Here is a 17,622-nt window from a genome sequence, read left to right as displayed (position 1 = left end):
CTACATCTTATAAGAGTGATTCCACGCTTATGGGTACTGAAATGGGGACATGAACTTATTTTTAAAAATTCATCTAAAACCATTTCTTTTTTTACCATCAGGTCACAAAACATGTAATCTTTAATGAATATGTTAAAAGATAACTTTAATTTTCTGAGATGTAATAAAAACATATTTATATGCCAAAGTCAGAATGTAACAGAAGTGTTGTGGACATATATATTCTCAATTTTAACAATGTAGAATTACTTTTTGAAACATAGGAAGGTGACGTTTTAGCAAATATAATTAATAAACATGTGTAGCAGAATAAACATACACATTCTTTCAATAAGATTAACATGGTATATAGCTAGATTGTGATTAATTTGTAACAGACGCGAGATGGACAATCGTAACAGAAGTAATGTAACAGACATCATTTTGGAACTCATAGGCTTGACTTTGGCATATAAATATGTTTTTATTACATCTCAGAAAATTAAAGTTATCTTTTAACATATCATTCATTAAAGATTACATGTTTTGTGACCTGATGGTAAAAAAAGAAATGGTTTTAGGTGAATTTTTAAAAATAAGTTCATGTCCCCATTTCAGTACCCATAAGCGTGGAATCACTCATAAAGCAAATTCCTTTCCGAAATGACTTCCGTCCACCTGCCCAGCCAGTCGGTCATTTATCCCCCTGTCTACCTTCACATCTGTCTGGGTTTAGCAGAGTGAGAAGGAGACCTGTTCATACTCGGGGCTCTTGAGCAGGGCTGGGTAGCTGTTGTTCATTTGGAACGAGGCCTCACTGGAGATGTCTGAGGGACTGTGCCGGCGCTGCAGGAACTGAGTTGAGTGCTCGGAGGAGTTGCTGAGACGCGGCCGGTAGAAGCTTGCACGCGGCCTGTACAGCTCCTCAGCCGTGTAGCGCTTAGTAAACAGGTAGACTGACATGACACCGGCGCTCTGAACAGAAAAACACAAACAAGCTGAACAGGTTTCTTTTACAGTACATACCCCAGTTCCTATATTTTACCTTTTTTTCTTCTCATCTCATTATCTCTAGCCGCTTTATCCTTCTACAGGGTCGCAGGCAAGCTGGAGCCTATCCCAGCTGACTACGGGCGAAAGGCGGGGTACACCCTGGACAAGTCGCCAGGTCATCACAGGGCTGACACATAGACACAGACAACCATTCACACTCACATTCACACCTACGGTCAATTTAGAGTCACCAGTTAACCTAACCTGCATGTCTTTGGACTGTGAGGGAAACCGGAGCACCCGGAGGAAACCCACACGGACACGGGGAGAACATGCAAACTCCACACAGAAAGGCCCTCGTCGGCCACGGGGCTTGAGCCCGGACCTTCTTGCTGTGAGGCGACAGCGCTAACCACTACACCACCGTGCCGCCCACCTGTTTTTTCTTTTTTTTCTTTTAAACTTTTCCTGAGGAAACTTAGAATTGAATTTAATAAGTGTTAAAATATAGTATTCTATCTATCTGGTACATCACTGCAGTGACGTGGCTGCTCTGATGGCATCAGCCATCAAAGTCTCTCGGGAAGAATTACAGTAGTAGTTTCCCGTTGCCTTCTACTGGATTATTATAGAGATTTTCTCCTCTCAACCATTCACACACACACACACGGGCAATTTAGAGTAGCCAGTTAACCTAACCATGTGTCTTTGGACTGTGGGAGGTATGGAGCACTCAGAGGAAACCCCTGCAGACTAGGGTGCATCAGTTGCCCTCACTTTCATAAAATCTGATGCATTTTTGTTTGGGTGTTCCTTTTCACCAATAAAGACATCCTGTAAAATTTTTTTTGACCGTATTCAAAAGTCTAATGGTGGCACCATGAGGTTCATTTTTTTTTTTGCCAAAAAACGCTTATTTTATGTTTTCGCGTAAGGTTTGAATCACAATGTTGGACTCCATTTATTGATTTCTTGTGAGCCAGAGATCATGTTAAGAACCTTTGCAAGGGATTGAGAAGCATTAATGTGATTCATAATACATTTGTATTGTTTAAAAGTAGTTGAACAATGATTCAATGAACAGCTAAAACTCAAACTGTGCTTGATAATATATTTAGAATATGTACTAAAAATGTGTATCTAAGATATTTGGTACCGTATACTCTATAAGGTGCCATAATGTTTCATGAAAAGTGATCAAAATTTTGTCATAAAAGTCATAAAATAGCAGCTTTTTCCATAACTTTGAGCTCCTGGTGCCACCATTAAACTTTTGAATTTTGTCAAAATATTTTCACTCAGTGTGGTTTCTTACCAAAAGGAACATAAAAACAAAAATGCATCATGATCGGAGGAACTTTTCATTTTTAGGGGGCAACTGATGCACCCTACTGCAGACACAGGGAGAACATGCAAACTCCACATATACCCCTTTTCCACAAAATCAGTTCCAGGGCTGGTTCGGGGCTGGTGCTGGTGCACAACTCATTCAACTTGCGAGCCAGCTGAGAACCAGCTTGCTTTTCCATAGCTCGCGGTGCTAAGAGAAGACACGTCATTACGTCGCTGTATACATCATTGCGTCGCTGTATACGTCAGTTATGTCGCTACGTTTGCATAAACCTTGGCGCGAATATCGAAGCAAAAACAACGCGGAAGAAGCAGCAGCAACAACAAGAACAACAATAATAATAATGGATGACGTTGCGTTTGTACAGCTGCTGCTTCTTGTCGCTTAAAAATGGCGATCTTTCGCAGTCGTTATTGTTGTTGGTCTTAACAACTCCGCCCCCCCGCTGACATAAGCGGTTCTTTCCTCTGGCCCAGCAGAGAGTTGGTGCTAGCCTGGAACCGGTTTTTCTGGCCCCAGAGCCAGTTCTTTGTCAGTGGAAACAGAAAACCCGGTTCCAAACTAAGCACTGGCCCCGAACCAGCCCTGGAACTGCTTTGGTGGAAAAGGGGCAAAAGAAAGGCCCCCATCAGCCACTGGGCTCAAACCCAGAACCTTCTTGCTGTAAGGCAGCAGTGCTCACCAACTGAAAGAAGAAACCTGTCACATGCACACCCAAGCACAGTGAAATTCATCCTTTGCATTTAACCCATCTGAAACAGTGTGCGCGCGCACACCCAGAGTAGTGGTCAGACATACTACAGCACTCGAGGAGCAGTTAGGGGCTCGATACCTTGCTCAAGGGCACTTCAGCCCAAGGCTGCCCCATGTTACTGTGGGGGAAATCGGAGCACCTGGAGGAAACCCACGCAGACACAGGGAGGCCCTCGTTGACCACTGGGCTCAAACCCAGAACCTTCTTGCTGTGAGGCGACATTGCTAACCACTACACCACTGTGCCACCCCACCACTATCCTTTCGGTTAACAGCTGCACCACCATGCCACCAAAATCTAGTATTAAATTATCATAAAAGTATTAAAATCCTTTGTTTATGGTTACATTACATCATTTTCGCTCTAAGCTTAACTGATTGGCTACTTGAGTTCATTCATCTCATCTCATTATCTCTAGCTACTTTATCCTGTTCTACAGGGTCGCAGGCAAGCTGGAGCCTATCCCAGCTGACTACAGGCGAAAGGCGGGGTACACCCTGGACAAGTCGCCAGGTCATCACAGGGCTGACACATAGACACAGACAACCATTCACACTCACATTCACACCTACGGTCAATTTAGAGTCACCAGTTAACCTAACCTGCATGTCTTTGGACTGTGGGGGAAACCGGAGCACCCGGAGGAAACCCACGCGGACACGGGGAGAACATGCAAACTCCGCACAGAAAGGCCCTCGCCGGCCACGGGGCTCGAACCTGGACCTTCTTGCTGTGAGGCGACAGCGCTAACCACTACACCACCGTGCCGCCCCACTACTTGAGTTGAAATGATTTAATTTGATTGTTTTATTTCTATTGTGTTTTGAGCAATACACATGGTCACAACGCAGCTTTACAGAAATCCACATCCAGAATTATTCACCTAATGAGAAAACCAGAAGTGACCGAGGCAAGGACAAACTTCCTGTGACATGATGAAGAGACCTTGAGAAGAAACCAGACTCAAAAGTCAAACAAGTCAGGCCTTCTCGCTTGATACAAGTGGCCAACTTCCATAATGCTCATACAGTGGTGCTTGAAAGTTTGTGAACCCTTTAGAATTTTCTATATTTCTGCATAAATATGACCTAAAACATCATCAGATTTTCACACAAGTCCTAAAAGTAGATAAAGAGAACCCAGTTAAACAAATGAGACAAAAGTATTATACTTGGTCATTTATTTATTGAGGAAAATGATCCAATATTACATATCTGTGAGTGGCAAAAGTATGTGAACCTTTGCTTTCAGTATCTGGTGTGACCCCCTTGTGCAGCAATAACTGCAACTAAACGTTTCTGGTAACTGTGTGCAGGACTGATCAACCGGCTTGGAGGAATTTTAGCCCGTTCCTCCGTACAGAACAGCTTCAACTCTGGAATGTTGGTGGGTTTCCTCACATGAACTGCTCGCTTCAGGTCCTTCCACAACATTTCAATTGGATTAAGGTCAGGACTTTGACTTGGCCATTCCAAAGCATTAACTTTATTCTTCTTTAACCGTTTTTGGTAGAATGACTTGTGTGCTTAGGGTCATTGTCTTGCTGCATGACCCACCTTCTCTTGAGATTCAGTTCATGGACAGATGTCCTGACATTTTCCTTTAGAATTCGCTGGTATAATTCAGAATTCATTGTTTCATCAATGATGGCAAGCCGTCCTGGCCCAGATGCAGCAAAACAGGCCCAAACCATGATATTACCACCATCATGTTTCACAGATGGGATAAGGTTCTTATGCTGGAATGCAGTGTCTTCCTTTCTCCAAACATAACGCTTCTCATTTAAACCAAAAAGTTCTATTTTGGTCTCATCCATCCAAAAATTTTTTCCAATAGCCTTCTGGCTTGTCCACATGATCTTTAGCAAACTGCAGACGAGCAGCAATGTTCTTTTTGGAGAGCAGTGGCTTTCTCCTTGCAACCCTGCCATGCACACCATTGTTGTTCAGTAGTGTTCTGATGGTGGACTCATGAACATTAGCATTAGCCAATGTGAGAGAGGCCTTCAGTTGCTTAGAAGTTACCCTGGGGTCCTTGCCGACTATTATATGCCTTGCTGTTGGAGTGATCTTTGTTGGTCGACCACTCCTAGGGAGGGTAACAATGGTCTTGCATTTCCTCCATTTGTACACAATCTGTCTGACTGTGGATTGGTGGAGTCCAAACTCTTTAGAGATGGTTTTGTAACCTTTTCCAGCCTGATGAGCATCAACAACGCTTTTTCTGAGGTCCTCAGAAATCTCCTTTGTTCGTGCCATGATACACTTCCACAAACATGTGTTGTGAAGATCAGACTTTGATAGATCCCTGTTCTTTAAATAAAACAGGGTGCCCACTCACACCTGATTGTCATCCCATTGACTGAAAACACCTGACTCTAATTTCACCTTCAAATTAACTGCTAATCCTAGAGGTTCACATACTTTTGCCACTCACAGATATGTAATATTGGATCATTTTCCTCAATAAATAAATGACCAAGTGTTATATTTTTGTCTCAATTGTTTAATTGGGTTCTCTTTATCTACTTTTAGGACTTGTGTGAAAATCTGATGGTGTTTTAGGTCATATTTATGCAGAAATATAGAAAATTCTAAAGGGTTCACAAACTTTCAAGCACCACTGTATCTGAATGAGCACAAATCCCCACAGCCATGTTCTAAAGTCTAGTGGAAACCCTTCCCAGAAGAGTGGTGGTTATAACAACACCAAGCCCATGTTAAAACCAATGGTTTTGGAACAGGCGCATATATATGGGTGCGGCTTTTCAACACACTGTAACTTTGGGTTCAGCGAGTGGAAATTCAGGAATAAAAACCTCCAACATTTCCAGTATAGCAATTGATATGACAGTACATATTTCCCTAATATTTGTTTTATTTATTTATTTATTTATATATATATATATATATATATATATATATATATATATATATATTCATTCTAAGAAGGGCGGCACGGTGGTGTAGTGGTTAGCGCTGTCGCCTCACAGCAAGAAGGTCCAGGTTCGAGCCCCGTGGCCGGCGAGGGCCTTTCTGTGCGGAGTTTGCATGTTCTCCCCGTGTCCGTGTGGGTTTCCTCCGGGTGCTCCGGTTTCCCCCACAGTCCAAAGACATGCAGGTTAGGCAGCTGGGCCATAGAAGGTTCACGCTGCACGCTACACGTTCACATGAAGAACCGGACCCTGGGCCATTAAACTTCAACTTTTCTCGGTAGTCGTCCATTTTATCTCCCTAGACCCGTTCTGATTGGCTGGCGCGGCGGTGACCTTGGGGTCGTGCATGCATTGACTGGAATTTCCATCTTCATGCCTAGAAAAAAAAAGTGTGCATGTTCATTTCTCGCTTCACGCGTGAAGTGTGCAGCGTGCAACGTGAACGCCGTTCTATGGCCCAGAGCAAGTCATGCTACGTTTGTCCACTTTTCTTTACACGCGTGTAGCGTGCAGCATGAACCTTCTATGGCCCAGCTGCCTTTGGTTAACTGGTGACTCTAAATTGACCGTAGGTGTGAATGTGAGTGTGAATGGTTGTCTGTGTCTATGTGTCAGCCCTGTGATGACCTGGCGACTTGTCCAGGGTGTACCCCGCCTTTCGCCCGTAGTCAGCTGGGATAGGCTCCAGCTTGCCCGCGACCCTGTAGAACAGGATAAAGCGGCTACAGATAATGAGATGAGATGAGATATATTCTAAGAACATATGTGGATTTTATTCGAGATTCTAAAACTCTGAGTAAACCTGACTTAAGGCAATGACATTCGAAATTCCCATCGAACATTAGAAAGAAAGAATGCGTTCACAGTACAGAGATGGCAACAGTTCTTCAGTTATTTTCTAAATCTCTTATAATTTAAATTTCATTTATTTATTCATCTCTTAGCTCGATTATGCAGCTTAAACCATGGAATAGCCATGACATTAAATAATCTTGCTTTCACTGTGGAGCTTTGCTCAGAACAATTTTGATCCCAATCAATGGAAAGTCATCTAGAAAAGAGCAGAGTAATAGTGCAGACATGTACCTGGGTCAGTAGGAAGGAGACAGCAGCAAACGCAAAGGACCAGCCGTATTTGTAGCTGCAATAGACCTCATTACTTTTATTTCTATTCAACATCTCGTCATTGATGCTGGAGATGTAAAGTACGAGACCCACCACCAGAGAAAGTCCTGACAGAGAGACAGAAGGACCGAGTGGTGCAGGAGAACTATACAGAGCACATCAAGTAATAGAAAAGCAAACAGTACCTGACAGCATGAAGAAGATTCCAGAAGTGAAGGCCAGTATGGTGTTGTGAGGCCGAATGTGTCCGATGTTACTGATGATAAAGCCGACGAACATGAAGAAGAGGCTGACCAGGGGGAAAGGGGTGGCTGTGCGGATCACCTCTGTATAAAGAAGGTGCTTTTATTGAAAAAAATGACTTGCATCCAAAATATTTGTTGAAAAACTTTTGAAATGAACTAAACATACATTTAAATAAAAATAAAATTATTTATATTTTCGGATGTACAATTATAGATCAAAAGAAGATTTCTGTAAATTGTTTTTAGCAGAGCTGCATACTTTAGAGAATATGGCAATGCATCGACCCGATTTTTGATGGCTTTTGCGACCATACAACGTCCGTACGTGTACCACCACAGAGTATCTGATCGTAAGTGCAAGGCAACGTATCTCAAACACGACCACCGGACAACTAAATTTGTATATTTACATAAAGATACATTTTTTTTAAAAATCCTGGGTTTATTTTTAATTGGCTTTTAAAATAAATAAATAAATAAATAAAGCGGGATTATTTACCAACACATTTTACACTCATCGGAAGCTCCGCTTTTTGCCTAAATATTAGTGCTGTCAAAGTTAACGCGATAATAACGCGTTAACGCGATCTCAATTTAACGCGATTAAAAAAAAATAGTGCCGTTAACACAAATTCTAATTTGGCCCTGCGAATCACCCGTAGTTCCTGTTGAGGCTTGTCGCGCGCTGCTTCAATAAGAGTACGTGTGAGTGATGGAGAAAGGCATAGACATATAAACATCCTCGCCGCCAAATTGGATGGGGCAAAGTGGAGATTCTTCACCCGTCTCTGGTATAGCATCTAGACAGTAGCCGAGAATAAAGGTGCCTCATTCATGTGCTGCGTTTAACTGTACCAACAGGTTTACCGTCCAAACGAGATCACATGGGATTACCTTTCACAGGTGAGACTGGAAAAATACTTTTCAATACTGTTCCTTCAGTCTTCAGTTTCCCAGCTCATCTCCACCGGGTAGGTGTAGAGTTATAAGCAGTGAGAATTAGATAAGAGTGCCACGCTATGATGAACGTTTTTGAACGTATGATGAATGTTTTTATTTTTGTTATTTTTTTTCTTCTTTTATGGCAAATACTTCTCTTCAAAAGAAACTAATGAAGAGTAAAATAAAACATTTTTTTATTTTCACAGTGATATGCACTTTATTTTTCATCCCTTGGTTTTCTCATCTAATATGGAAGTTATGGATGTCAGTGGCTGTGACAAGACGTGTTATGCTCTGCAATTAAAAAAAAAAAAAATTGGTACAAAGCAAGCCCATTCACTTTTTTATGCTGATAAGAGAATTACAATGGTTTTTCATGTGACAAAAATGTGCAATTAAATTGCGATTAATCGCGAGTCAACTATGACAGTCGCGACATTAATCAGGATTAAATATTTTAATCGCTTGACAGCACTACTAAATATATACTTTATGCAAAAGTAAGGTTGGTGACGTTTCAAACAAGTTGTGTAGTGTTTAGTCAGAGTATAATCAGGAGGGTTTTTCCCCCCCTCTTAATTCAAGACTGCACTTTGCCATTTGTTCATATCGTACACTGTGGAAAGAGTTCCTCAAGGGTCACTTATTTTCTAGTAGCTTTACATGGACTACAAGTGCGCAAGCAAAACATTTAACTGGTAGGAAGAAGCTTCTCTTCCACACACTTCATGAATAAATTATAGCTGCAGCAGAGATTCTCACCACAAGGAGGCACTATCCACATAGACTGCTACTCGCGTTTCGGTGTCTGCCTAGAACAGCCTCTCAAACGGGGTGCCGTCAAAAAATTATACATTCTAACATTGAAATAAATTAAAACTCAAAAAAACGACAGTTACACTAATGCAGATCAACGCCGCCTCATGCATCATCAACATTTGTCTCACGGCCCCCTTCCCCATGTCACAACGTCACTGCCGGGGTCAGCGTATATTTTATATGGGGGTGCCTTGAGAATTTGCATACTTCTGAAGGGTGAAGCGTGACTAAAAAAGGTTGAGAAACGCTCGTCTATAAAACCCCATACACACACACTAGTGCATCTCAAAAAATTAGAATATTGTGAAAAAGTTCAATATTTTCCATCGGTTATTTAAGAAAGTGAAAATGTTATACATTATAGACTCATTACACAAACTAAAATGTTTCAAGTATTTTTCTATTTTAATTTTAATCAGTATGGCATACAGTACAAAAACATAAAAAAAACCATCTCAAAATATTAGAATATTTCATTGCGAGTTTGAGTAAAACAGTATGAACACAGTGTATCTCTCTGTCTAGTTCAGTACACACAACCACAATCATGGGGAAGACTGCTGACTTGACTGTTGTCCAGAAGATGATCACTGATGCCCTCCACAAGGAGGGTAAGCCACAAAAGGTCATTGCTGAAAAGGGTGGCTGGAAAAGGTGCACAAGCAACAGGGATGGCTGCAGTCTTGAGAGGATTGTCAAGAAAAGTTGATTCAAGAACTTGGGAGAGCTTCACAAGGAGTGGACTGAGGCTGGTGTCAGTGTATCAAGACTCATCATGAACAGACATCTTCAAGAAAGGGGATACAACTTTTGCATTCCTAATACCAAGCTACTCCTGAGCCAGAGACAATGTCAGAAGTGTCTTATCTGGGCTAAGGAGAGAAAGAAATGGACTGTTGCTCAGTGGTCCAAAGTCCTCTTTTCAGATGAAAGTACATTTTGCATTTAATTTGGAAGTCACGGTTCTAGAGTCTGGAGGAAGAGTGGAGAGGCACAGAATCCAAGGTGTTTGAAGCCCAGTGTGAAGTTTCCACAGTCTGTGATGATTTGGGGTGCCATGTCATCTGCTGGTGTTGGTCCACTGTGTTTTATCAAGTCCAAAGTCAACACAGCCATCTACCAGGAGATTTTAGAACAGTTCATGCTTCCATCTGCTGACAAGCTTTTTGGAGATGCTGATTTCCTTTTCCAGCAGGACTTAGCACCTACCCACAGTGCCAAAACTACTACCAAATGGTTTGCTGACCATGATATTACTGTGTTTGATTGGCCAGCCAACTTGCCTGACCTGAACCCCATACAGAATCTATGGGGTATTGTCAAGAGGAAGATGAGAAACACCCGACCCAAAAATACAGATACGCTGAAGGCCACTATCAAAGCAACCTGGGCTTCAGTAACACCTCAGCAGTGCCACAGATTGATCACCTCCATGCCACACCGCATTGATACAGTAATTCATGGTAAAGGAGCCCCAACCAAGTATTGAGTGTATAAATGAATATATTTTTCAGAAGTTGGACATTTCTGTATTGTAAATCCTTTTTTTTTATTGATCTTAGGGAATATTCTAATAATTTGAGATACTGGATTTCTGATTTTCATGAGCTATAAGCCATAATCATCAAAATTAAAACAAAAAAGGTTTTAAATATTTCACTTTACATGTAATGAATAGAGAATATATGAAAGTTTACCTTTTTGAATTAAATTATGAAAAAAAAAGGAACTTTTTCATGGTATTCTAATTTTTTGAGATGCACTAGTATATTAATCTAACATACAATTTAAATGTATTATACTCATGTTAGGCCTCTGGTCAAACAAATGTTACTGCCCGTCAGTACCTTACGGTTACTATTATGACACCATGGGGTTGTGACTTCAAGCACAGTTCTATCTTCAGAAATGATTTCAAATGCAAACAGGAACGGACAAACTCAGTGAAAGACATCTAAGCAACATTCACGTGTCCAATCATTTATGATGTCAAGTGTTTCAATCCATAATTATGCCATGAAAATATATCTCAATAGCAGGCATGATAAACACCAAGCTGTGTTTGTGTGTTAGCCAGCTCTTTTGTTCAAACTAGTTCTGTCATGTGTCCCTTTGTGCAATTTATACCAGGGTTTTTTCTAGAAAAATTTAGTATGAGGGCGCTCACCATGGTGGGTGTGTGTGTGTGTGTGTGTGTGTGTGTGTGTGTGTGTGTGCTGGTTGTCCCCCCCGCCGCGCAAAGCCTTTGAAAAATGCTCCAATGGGACATTCTGAGGCTATCTGAGAGGGAAATTGTAACAAATTGTCTGTCAACATTGAAAAAGAAAGAAGGCCAAATTAAAAAAAATAGTGTGTTTCCGGTAACCTGACCGATCGAGAATTTCCGTGTCGAAATTGCCGACCATAAAGTTTTTATTACAAATTTCCCTCGATATTTTAGTGTAAGCGGTGTTGGTTTGTCATAATTTTTTGTTTCAACGCATTCAAGTTGTGAAAGAAACGATAAAAAGTAAAATGTTTCGCCACTCCTATCAGCCCTCCTGCATAAACTGAGCCGAGCCGCCATTTTGAATCCTCATTCAAGGCTGTAATGCAAATTACTTCCTTTTCAGTATACAAGTGCACTTCCATGGCAGGGAAAAACACTACATTTTGCCGCCTATGTAGTCCCCTATTTATACAAATAGGAGTCATTCAGGATTCAGCCATGTTTTTGCTCGACCCAAGTTCTACAGTAGGCTAGGCTAGGCTGTCTGCTTTTAATGGAAGTAGCCTAGCCTAGGATGTTATTTTCACGTTATTACATGAAAACATCATGAAATATCGCTTCCGTAGATCATAACTCGAACTCTCGCGATATTTTTTTTATTCGTTTAAAGATTTAAAACACTTATTTTATTATGATGTGTGGTATAAAGGATTCTGTGCCAAAATACTATTTTGTAAGATGTTTACTTGTGTTAATTTTTTCGAACAAAATATAAAAAAAAAAAAAAAAAAAAAAAAAAACTTTCCTACCTACCGACCTTATTTTAGTATTTCATGTTACCGGAAACACACTTTTTTTTTTTTTTTTTTTGGCCTAATCTTCTTCTGCCCCGGACAGTCTTTGGCTTTCTTCCGCTTCGTGCCGCGGGATGACATCTTTAAATGCCCAAGTGTCAACAAAAACAACTCGCGAACTACTTCTGTCAAAAGCTCCCGCGCCGGTGGGTGAAAGGTCATTCAGTCTCGAGAAATCTTGCTCTACAAGTCAGCTGACCTTGTATGTAACCCATGTCAAATCTCGCGAGAGCAGCCGCGACAAGTAAACAACATGGCGCCTCGGTCTGGAAAACGCCAATTCGGATTGTTTTTGCACCGTCTGGCGGTGTATCTACTATGACTGGAATATTTTTGGAGCAATTATAACGTATTTGATGATCAGACACATTGTCACGTAGTGTTGCTGGGATGTTTTCACGGAGTCGGTAAGGGGGCGCACGCCGAGAGTAAGAGGGCGCAGCGCCCCTGTTCCCCCGTTTAGACGAAAGCCTGTATACTTTAATTGTATGATGCTTTCTTCATCTGTTTTTCTTTGTCCTCCAAAGACATTTAGGTAAAATAAACTAAGGTGCAACTAAGTCTCTGTGCTTGCATGTTTTTGGGAGATGGTAGGAAACCAGAGAACCTGAAGAAAACCCACACAAGCACGGAGAACATGTGAAACTTTGCACTGACAGTAACCCAAGCTCAGGATTGAACACAGTAAACTGGATTATCACTGTGGATGATGCTAATGATAAGGATGTTAGAGTAACACAGGCTTAAACTGATTCGCCCCGGTGGACTCTAAATCTAGGGGGTGTTTCACTCTGTACAGTGTCTATCACTTGAAAAATCCAATGTCAGCCATTTGTTACAAGCAAAACAGGATGCTGTGGATGGCACAAATTAAAGCTTCATCATCATCATGGTGGCACAGTGGTTAGCACTGTCACCTCACAGTAAGAAGGTTCTGGGTTCGAGTCCAGTGGCCTTTCAGTGTGGAGTTTGCATGTTCTCCCCGTGTCTGCGTGGGTTTCCTCTACAGTCCAAAGACATGCAGTTTAGGCTAATTGGTGGCTCTAAATTGACTGCAGGTGTGAATGTGAGTGTGAATGGTTGTTTGTCTCTATGTGTCAGCCCTGTGATGACTTGTTCAGGGTGTACCCCGCCTCTCGCCCATAGTCAGCTGGGATAGGCTCCAGCTTGCCCGCAACCCTGCACAGGATAAGGATTATTATTAAAAGAGAGAGGGTTTCGGGTGGCATGGTGGTGCAGTGGTTAGCACCGTCATCTCACAGCAAGAAGGTTCAGGGTTCGAACCTCACGGCCGACGCGCCTTTCTGTGTGGAGTTTGCATGCTCTCCCCGTGTCTGCGTGGGTTTCCTCCCACAGTTCCAAGACATGCAGATGAGGTAAAACACCCAGATGCACAAGCCAGTGCATACTTCGTGCCGGTTCCAAGCCCAGATAGATTGGGGAGGGTTGCGTCAGGAAGGGCAAAACCTATGCCGAATCAAATATGCGGAACAAATCCACTGTGGTGACCCCTAACGGGAGCAACTTGATTGAAAAAGGTGATTAAAAGAGGGAGGATTTAGCCCATCTAGCCTCATTTATATCAGGCAGTCCTACACGTACCCATCAATTAGGATAATCAGAATGCAGTTAGTATACACACACACACACACACACACACACACGTCATGAGCTGAGAGCATAGGAGCTTTCTCCATACATCCAGCAAGATGTTGCACATGGGTATAGAAAGATAAAAAGGCACTTACTCAGGACACTGACTGTAGACTCACTGGTCAGTTGCACACTCATAGGCATAAGATACTCTATGGTGAAGCAGCGACCCATCTCCTCACCTAGTAAAAATCAAAAACAGGCAGAAGAGAGGAGAGAGAGAGAGCACGAGCATACATATGAGGATGTCAAAACACTGACTCATTGACTCACACACTCAAAATGCATTGTGATTTGCAGGATCATGATGCTCAAAACACACTCACAGTGTCATCCCGTGGAGACTACACTGAACCAACACCGTGTTTTTTTTAAATCCTTATGAATAGCTCAAGATAACATTTACTCACACTTATAACCTGAGTGTGAGATCAGTTAAATAAGTACGTGTATTAAAAAAATAAAATAAAAAAGTATTAATACAGCCACTCTATATAATCTCAATATCTATATAAATGCAGGGGTGATAGCGTTCTGGCGCCGCGCCGGATTTCCGGCGTACCGTGGCTGGGGAAAAAAAAAAAAAATCTAGTTCGCCCATTGTCCTGTGTCATTCTGAGATGCGCAGATAGACAGTAAAGGGAATTCGCATGATATGGAACTAGTGGGAAAAAAGTGCTGTCACGGCACGAATTAGACCCTCCGAGGGTCTAATTCGTGCCGTGACGGCACTTTTTTCCCACTAGTTCCATATCATGCTAATTCCCTTTACTGTCTATCTGCGCATCTCAGAATCCGGCGCGGCGCCGGAACGCTATCACCCCTGTAAATGACTTTTTGCAGTTTCCTTTACAATTACTCACAACGAGATGGATTGATTAATTACTTATCGATTCACGATGACCTAATTTACAAGGCCTAATGATCAGAAGCTTATGAGTTGAAATCCCGGCACTGCCACTGAGCTAGGCCCTTGACTCGCTCTCTCTCCGGGGTGTTTGTATCATGGGAGACCCTGAGCCCAGGTTTTTAACAAGCTGAGATCTCAGAAGAAAATAATTTCACTATAGACCCCTTTCACTGACGTCACCCGAAACCGGAAGTAAACAGACCCTGCGCCATTTTGGAAGACCAACAAACCCGTGATTGGGGGAAATAACGGCAGCGGTATGTGAACCCACGAGAATAAAGTGGAGTGGCAAACGACTTAAGCAAACAAATCTGAGCTGTTTTATTTATGATTTATTGGCCCAACAGTAGACTTGAAAGAAACCTGTGTGAGACTTGGCAAAAAACTGTGGATATAATGGATAAGTCTGTGCATGATCTGCGGACACTTTGAGGTAAGCAAACGCAAGAAATTCAGATTTAAAACATGCTAAATTGGCCCCAAGTTGATAACTGTATGAGGAGCAAGCCTCCCAGACTTCTACAATTTAATAATAATAATAATAATAATAATAATAATAATAATAATAATTTAGGATGGTTTGGGGCTTGCTCACTGCTGCCAGGTTGGTTGTTGAGTAGCCTGACTGTTTTTTTTTTTCTTGCGTGTGGTATCATTGTTGACGCGAGGTTGTTTTTTGAACATGCCAATGCGGACACGATTTCCCTGATGAGTTATGACTTCAGACGCGATGCGTGTGTGGAGTCCGCGTGATATGTGCGTAAGATAGGCTTCTCATGTGTTTGGAGATCCGCGCTCCGAGACAAGCGCAAGCACACACCCCAAGGGAAAAAAAGGGACCCCCCGAAAATATCGGCATAGTTCGAACACTGAGTGTAGGCACTGGGTGTAAACAACAAATAGTTTACAATGTCTGGGTAGCAAACAGATGGCAGAATTGGTGTCCGGTCCTCCTTATGTTTCCATTCTCCCTTGCCGTGAGTCTTATCATATGGGTCAAACCCATCAATCACAGCGAGTTTCTCCACATACCGTGCCCTTTCTGCAGCTGGTAATGTACTCACATAACCAGAATTATCATCCATCGTGTCACTTTACTCTCGCTCGTACTTTGTTTTATATTGTGAGTGCATGTACTTGGTCTTCCAATATGGCGCCTAACAAAATCTCGCGGCGCGGTGACATCATGTGAAAGGGGTCTATACTGTACTTGTGACTGTGTCAGTTTATCTTCAGTACCTTCTTTATCATGGTCAATCACTGGACACGAGGCAGGAATACACCCTAGATGGGACACGAGCCCACCACAAGCAGTTTATTTACAGTAGTAGTGTTTAATAGTTCCTCATCCTGTTTCAACTCCTGTCTTATAGTGAAGGCAATATGAAGCTGAATTAGAGATGAAAGTGGAGCAAAGAAAAAAAAAAAAAAAACCCTGAACTTTAGAAAGTCAAGCTAAGATGGGGGGGCAACGTCCCCCGAAAAATATTTTAATAACATAACACGCAAAACCCTGCATTCTAGTACTTATTTTCACTAAAACAAGTTATAACTTTTAAGCCTTTTTCTTTCATGTACATTAATGTCAAAAATATCACATTTAATTCCCCTAGTTAATGAGTAATTTTCAGGAGTGCATTTAGAAAACGCGGTGATTTTCCTGCTACACAGTTCATTACTTTGAAAAAAATCAGACAGTTGAAGGTAAACTCAGCAAAATCCCAAAACAGTCCTGTTAAAAAGTAAAAGGTCTGTTCGACTTTCTAAAGCTTTCAGGTTTCAACGTTGGGGACATTGAGCCTCGTTTATCAATCTTTTAGTAGAGTTGTGCGTTTGCAGAAGCTAAAACGTGAACTAAAAATTTCCAATTCATATTTATGCGAGTTGAAGCCAATTGTTTACATTAGTTCGTATTGTCCATAAATTTAAACACACCAATGAATACCAAATTTCTCATGTAAATCAGGGGCGTAGCTCGGATTTTTCAAGGGGGGCACACACTGACTGGCAGCCTGAGTACATTATGTAACAAAAAAATAATTACCATTGCTAGTTTTAGGCAGCTTAGAAACCAGTTCTTCCATTATTGCTGTTTCTTCCACATTTTCTTGATGTTGTGTTCTCGAAACAGCACTAAAACTTAGCTTCGAAGCCACAAAATACAACATTGATGGAAAAAAATATATAACAAATTGCTTACCTCTCTTCACGTCAAAAGAAGGAGGAAAGTTTTGCTTGTTTTGCCATGGCGAATTAACAACAAGAGGAAATACTTGTAATTCGCAACTAAAAAGACTGCAGTTACACTGGCAGCTTGAACATGCTTTCTAGTGCGATTGTGTTGCGCTTGCGCAGAACGGTGTCAGTCCTGCGCACCTTAACACGTGCACCTGAAGGCGCGCCTTGGGCATGCGCGCGCGCCGTTAACAAAGAACACCTGCCTTTAATCAATAAACTATGTTTGGGCTATTTAAGGACTGCGCCCATGCAAGGACGATACGAAATATTACGCCGCGTCTAGGAACGTGAAAAATCCGAAAAATTAATTTCTCCATTCGGAAAACTCTAGGAAACTCTTTTCAAGAGTTTTGTCAAATATCCGGATTTCCGGGTAAATCCGGAAGACTTTCATCCCTGCCTGAATGAAGTGCTGAAGCTGTCTCCTAAACTGGTTCATTTTTTAAGGCCTCCAGGTCAAACTAATACAGACCTGTGTCCTGTATGAAACTGCGCAGCAAGTTGTGTGTAAAATGTGGATGAATAAATGCCAAAATGAAATGACTTCAAACAAAGGAGCTCTTAAGCGTATTACATTCTTTAGCGTAGCCAAACATGAACTTTTAATAATACATG

The 17,622-nt window shown here is 41.7% G+C and overlaps 1 protein-coding gene across 4 annotated transcripts in view; it reads right to left on the bottom strand.

The window, feature by feature from the left end:
- Positions 1-565: 565 nt before the first annotated feature.
- cacng5b (calcium channel, voltage-dependent, gamma subunit 5b) overlaps positions 566-17,622 on the bottom strand; it is a 31,311-nt gene continuing 14,254 nt past the window's right edge. For all 4 annotated transcript variants that reach the window (XM_060901372.1, XM_060901371.1, XM_060901373.1 and 1 more), the window contains exons 3-6: positions 13,955-14,041; positions 7,323-7,463; positions 7,099-7,244; positions 566-954 (exon numbers count right to left, since the gene is read on the bottom strand). In XM_060901372.1, coding sequence (XP_060757355.1) covers positions 712-954; positions 7,099-7,244; positions 7,323-7,463; positions 13,955-14,041 — 617 coding nt within the window. In that variant the 3' untranslated portion in view covers positions 566-711. The remainder of the gene's footprint in view (positions 955-7,098; positions 7,245-7,322; positions 7,464-13,954; positions 14,042-17,622) is intronic.

The sequence above is a fragment of the Neoarius graeffei genome, chromosome 20 (assembly GCF_027579695.1).
Source record: "Neoarius graeffei isolate fNeoGra1 chromosome 20, fNeoGra1.pri, whole genome shotgun sequence".
In the NCBI taxonomy this organism is placed as follows: Eukaryota; Metazoa; Chordata; class Actinopteri; order Siluriformes; family Ariidae; genus Neoarius; species Neoarius graeffei.
Note: the sequence above shows the minus strand (reverse complement) of the source record. Positions and strands in the feature narration are given on the sequence as shown.